At 30.6% G+C, this 6,000-nt stretch overlaps 1 protein-coding gene across 1 annotated transcript in view; it reads right to left on the bottom strand.

Annotated features, from left to right (window-relative positions):
* Positions 1-589: 589 nt before the first annotated feature.
* Positions 590-6,000, bottom strand: part of LOC149486904 (neuroglobin-like) — a 30,638-nt gene continuing 25,227 nt past the window's right edge. Inside the window, exons 2-3 of the mRNA XM_089697064.1 lie at positions 3,967-4,198; positions 590-1,176 (exon numbers count right to left, since the gene is read on the bottom strand). Coding sequence (XP_089553190.1) covers positions 1,018-1,176; positions 3,967-4,198 — 391 coding nt within the window. The 3' untranslated portion in view covers positions 590-1,017. The remainder of the gene's footprint in view (positions 1,177-3,966; positions 4,199-6,000) is intronic.

The following is a 6,000-nucleotide window of genomic DNA, read 5'->3' as shown; positions in this document are numbered from 1 at the left end:
TGCTATTAAGTACGTAGGCAGGGCTTTATAGAATTCTAAGAAATAGATGAAAACAGAAACTGTAACTTCGTCGAAATTGCTTCAATGCCCACGCTAAGCATGATGAAATATGGAATACTTTTACTCTATTAAAATTTAATATCAATATTTCTTTTGATGATAGAATGTCTTAAAAGGTGTAATTTTATTTAAGTACTTCTACTGAGAAGTACTTAAGTCAGTATTGACTCACGTTACTATGTAGATTGTAGACATGTAGTTTTTATTAGGAAGACCGTAGACTGTAGAGTGTTTAAAATTCGGCCGAGTAATTTTTAAGTTAAGTAATAAAAATAATTTTTGAACGTGTAGTGCATTTTGTACAGTGAATTTGATAAGGCGCAATGACGACAATTTTATAAAAAAAAATAAGTATGTAACTAGTAGTGTCCTTGTCCTTTTAATGGTTTTGTGTAGAGAATGAAACAACATTGGTACAATAAATATTAATATTAGAAATACTTTTATTTAACAAAGAAATAATAACATTACAGAATATCTTTTCATTTAAATACTTATAGAAAACTAGAACAATTTTAATAAGTGGTGGTATTTGGTCAAAGGGTAGTAATCATTTTAACTAACGCTTTTATTGGTCGTATGCTGTGGTCGTATGGCAGATTCTTATGTCAAACTATTATTTGGCTTATATTTTATTCTAAACCTTTATTCTCATATTGTCATATTATTAAAATATAAGATCAATCTTCACTCATTTTTTTTAATACAAAAATAATGTATTTTATCATGTGTATGTAATAAATCTATGTTTTTAAACATCTACCGATAGAGTTGCCATATAATAACTGGTTATAACTTGAATTAATGTCTAATAATTAATAATTTAAACAATTTGCTTGCAAATGGTACTTATTAAACATACATATTTTATTTGACAAAATGTTCATCCATTTAGCAAAGGAGTGAAAGATCTAAACTATATATCTTATACATTTAAAGCGCTATAATCCGACCAAATCAAGTTTCACTTGTGTTCACAGGGGCCGCGTCTTCGTAACCCTTCACCAGATTTTCCAGGATAAATCGGATGGTCAGTTTGTAGATATTTTCGATGTTTGGTGTATATCTATCGCCGAGCGTTGTTTTTGCTGCTTCGAGGAATGGCTGTTCTATTTTCTGTAAATAATATATTAAAATTAAAATTGCTTTTGTTCCACTTCCTGTATTTATTTTGGTTTGATTCCAGAATACTATAGGTATAGGCTATATTATTTGTACCATGAGTAAAGCCGGGGCGGACGGCTGTATAATAAATATAGAAGCAAGAACTGAGTTTGATTTGAAATTTATGTCTCTCTATGTAATATTATAATATTATTAAAAACTTGGTAGTTACTTTGAAAAACTATTAAAAAAGTTATGCTGCAGCATCAGTTTCTGCTTCAGTAAGCAAAAGTAAACTAACTTTCCGCTCGCGGCTTCGTTCACATGCAAGGTTGCGCTTAACGTTTAATCATGCAGCAGCCAGCAACCTTTGATATAATAATATAAAATAAATTATGCTTTATTTCAATCCTTTTAATATTATTTTCACGTCTACTGCTGCGATTCATCAAAATCAGTTTCGCTATTTATTAATTGTCGTATACTTTCTGCTAAGTAATATTAGAAGAAACTTTTAGTAGTTATTATACAACTATACCTAATTTAACTTGTAATTTGTGCTTTAAATTTCAACTCGAAATAATTTTCTAAAATACCAAATGCTGAACAAAACCCGATATTTTTGAGGGAATTATAATTACGTTAATTGGGGATTACACGATGGTTAATTAAGAAAACTGAGTATTTGAAACTCTTTCAAGTTTAAATGTTTTATAATTAATAAGGGTTATGTAAATTTCGATATTCTATGTTTCGTTGTTCTATTGTTTTAATTTCCAATAAATATTTTTATAGCCATAAATTAATTATCTAAGTATCTTTATCACTAGGTAGACTTTATCTTTAAAACAAAGTCGCTTTCTCTGTCCCGTCCCTTTGTATGCTTAAATCTTTCAAATTACGCAACGGATTTTGATGCGTTCTTTTAAATAGATAGAGTCATTCAAGAGGAAGGTTTTAGTTTTTTGTTGTACATAATATATTGGGTTTTAGTAGTAAAGCGGGCGAAGCCGCGGGTGGAAAGCTACTTATATATAAACCAAAGCCATGTTAGTTACACCACATAGGTAATAATATAAATAAAAGAACGGCCCATAAATACTTCCATTTTCATACAGTGAAAAACCTGTATTTTGTCAATCAGTTGAATTTTGTAATTAATTAATTAGCATTGAACGACTTTACATAATAACTTTTCAAATATAATTAATATCGCATTCACAACAAAGGAAAGTATCCAGTGCTTTTAAAATGGCTGAAATATTAACCGAACCATTTATTTTATACTCCATGAAAGTAGCGGACTTTTTAATTTTTGTCAAATAAGGCGAAAACTCGAGCCTTTGGCGAGTTAATTAAAATCGTTCTTTTCCGCTACATTTCGCTCGGTTTCATTTTACACTGTTGTTATAAGTCTTCTTAAGGACTTCTATTGGGTTCTAGATGCTTGAATGGATGTCTCAGAAGTTTGTTATCAGAAAAAAGAAAGAGTATTAGATAAAAACAGAGGTATCAACTAGGAAAATATGTGCATAAATTTTATTTATAATTAGCTGTGTCCCGTGGTTTCCTGCATTGCTCCGCTCTTATTGGTCTTAGCGCAGCGTGAATCGTGATGATATAATATGCCTTCCTTGAAAATGTGCTACTAACAATGAATGAATCTTTCAAATCGGCCCCGTAATTACTGAGATAAGCGCGTACAACCAACCATACACACAAAAAAGGCTTCAATTTTATTTTTATTTGTATAGAAGATAGATGTATAAGCTAGCTTAAGCCCGTGGTTTCGTGTTCAGACTATAATAATTTATCAAAATGATTAATTTCATCTAGGAACCGATGACCCGTTTTTGCGTGATAATTTAGGTAACAAACACCTATTCATCTTAACACGATTATTACTCACAAACTTTTGCTTTTAAAATAGTATTAAGTTGTTTGTCGTCATTCTATTTTTCTATAGAATAAAACTTGTCTATTTGTTTAGTATTTAAAGCTATCTACCAATTTACCCTCACGGGCATACATTTACGAAAGATATTTCGGTAAATTGTGTACAAAATTTTGAATAATTTAGCAAAACAAAAGATTAAATTATTTTATCTTGCTATAAAAATTGCCATTTTAAACTAAAAAGCCCCAAGAATAAAATGAATAAATGAATAAAGATAACTGAAATTTATAAGGTAATCATTATAATTCGACTCTTGGTTTCAATTTAAAGTCAAAATTTTGATGAATCCGATATACTACGGACTAATAAAACTTCTGCTATAATTTTAGTATACATTATAACGATTAGGTATTAAAAAATATTTATATGTAATATCACTATTTATAATCAATCCGTTTGTATTGTTAAAAAAACTAGAATTTTTATCAGTAGCTCTACATTTCACGCAATAGATTCACTTTCCACTATCTTATTTTACCCTCTTATTTCTAAAAGTTCCATCTGTCTATGTCACAGCCCACTATTTAAATCAGCTGTTTTGTTAATGGCCTAGGCTCTTTATTAATCGGCGCACTTATTATGAAATTATTTGTGCTAAGTGTTAGTACGCATGTGAACGCAATCGTTCGGTTAATATTTCAGCAATGGTACTAGATGATTTTTGCCTTTGTTGTTAATGTAATATTAATTATATTTAACCAAAAATTTATACAAAATCGTTTTAACACGTATGTGTAAATGGGATATTTTTTTGAATCATATTTCTCATTTTCATCAAAAATACTGATGAAACAAAAAGCCAAATTATAAGACAACGCTTTACATTTGACAAAATAACCTCTTACCATAAAATTCTCAGCTTTAAACCCAGGGACCTGTCGGTGCGTACTACCCACGTGTCTCACATACGCGAAGAACGAGTCCATATCACCCAGGCCCTTTATCCCTTCATCCAGAGTATGCATCACCTGGGTCGCATGTTCAGCCAGTTCTGCAGAACTCACGATCGCTTCCTTCGTACGAAGCTCTCGGAATTTTTCGAAGAGGTGCAGCAGGTCTTCGTTCTCTTCGAACAATCTGGAAACAGTGTTAAATATTTTAGATTCGATATTAATATTATAAAGCTTTGTTTGTTTGCTTGACTACCTAAGGCAATAATAGATATAGAAAGTATAATTAAATTCAAATGTAAATTAAAAGACCTTTTAATAAAAAAATGTTATTACTGTATTAAGGACTATATTAATTAATGATAAATCACTTGCTGATGTGTAATAATGATTTGCTTATAATTGTTACATAACTATTGACTTATTAGTGTATATTTATTTTATTAATGTATTTGACTTAAATTTAAAATAATTTTGGACTTTAAAGATAAAATTATTATTTGTTTAGCTGTAATATTATGTATTTGTAATTTCATATGCCTAACAGGCAGGATATGGCGGGACTTATGTTTGTATAAGATCTGAATTGTACCCATATTCATGAATAAAAATATTTGAATTTGAATTTGAATTTGAATTTGAATGCGCTAATCTCTGGAACTACTTATCCGATTGGAAAAATTATTTCAGTCGATTTATTGAGAATGCTATGCTGTAGACAAATGAGAATAAGATGTGGGTAAATCCGCAGAATACAGCTAGTAATATTATTACCTAGGCCAATGTGGTAGAAGGACTGATGGAAAGTGCCTCATATATATATATCACCGCCTATAGAGGCTAGGGCATGCAGAACCGAGTCCGGTTCCAAGTTTCTGAAACCCGGTTCCAAATCGAGCTCAGAACCGGGTAGAACCGGGTTACCCGGTTCTTTTATAATACTTCGGAAAAAAAAATGAAATTAAACAAAAGTAACTGTAAAAGTACCTGATGGGCCTTTTATTTTACGCGGCTTGTGTCTTATTTGATTAAATTAATAAAGAAACAAAATTTCAATACTTCTCTTTATTTATCAGTCTTGTAAAGTACCTTGTTATCACAATAGCACATAAAATAAACTTAAACCTAATTCATTAACTGCAAACTGTAAAGCAAAAAACCGGCCAAGTGCGAGTCGGACTCGTGCTCCGAGGGCTCCAAACAAACCTATTTTTTATAATGTTGTAACTTTAAAATTTATGTTTCTAGCAATTTTTCCTTTATCTGTGTTATAAGACGTTACTTTTACGAACGTAAAAGTACCCAGCTGTAGGTTTTGAGTCCCATGCGGATGTCGAAATTTGCGAAATTTTCAGCATTTACGGCTGTATCTTTTGATGCGTTGGCTTGTGTTTTTGAAGTGAAACTTCTTTATCGGGGGTGGACAAAAATTTTGTGAGACATTTTTTGCGTTACGCCGCGCGCGTTACATTTTTTGCGTTACGCCGCGCGCGTGACATTTTTGCGTTACGCCGTACTCGTGACTATATACATGTTATATTAAAGTGATCAGCAAAATCAAAGGGTTTGTTTTAATTCTAATTCCAGTGAATTTCTAAAAAAAGTAAATAAGTAATTATATCTATTTTTCTAATACTTAGGTGTAATAATGGTATTTATTTTTCTAAGTTATTTATGATTAACCTCACTTTTTGATTGTATTTTTCAATACACTAACACGTGGGTGGAATTATGGTATCAATTTTTTTCTAATACTTGAATGTTGATTGTGGTATTTATTTTTCTAAAATTGTATTTAAAGTTAACCTCAGTTTTTGATTGAATTTTTTAAAACACCAACACGTGGGCGTGATCATGTTATTTATTTTTCAAGTTATTTAAGCTTAACCTCTGTCTTAATATGTATATATTATGTACTATGTGCGTCATTAATTTCTGACTGTTTCGAGATTTGGTGCAAAATAAAACAGTGTGTAAATAAAATTAAAC

This window comes from Colias philodice, chromosome 7 (assembly GCF_061535455.1).
Source record: "Colias philodice isolate Cphi_HAF_F1 chromosome 7, ilColPhil1 Martin Lab GWU primary, whole genome shotgun sequence".
NCBI lineage: Eukaryota > Metazoa > Arthropoda > Insecta > Lepidoptera > Pieridae > Colias > Colias philodice.
Note: the sequence above shows the minus strand (reverse complement) of the source record. Positions and strands in the feature narration are given on the sequence as shown.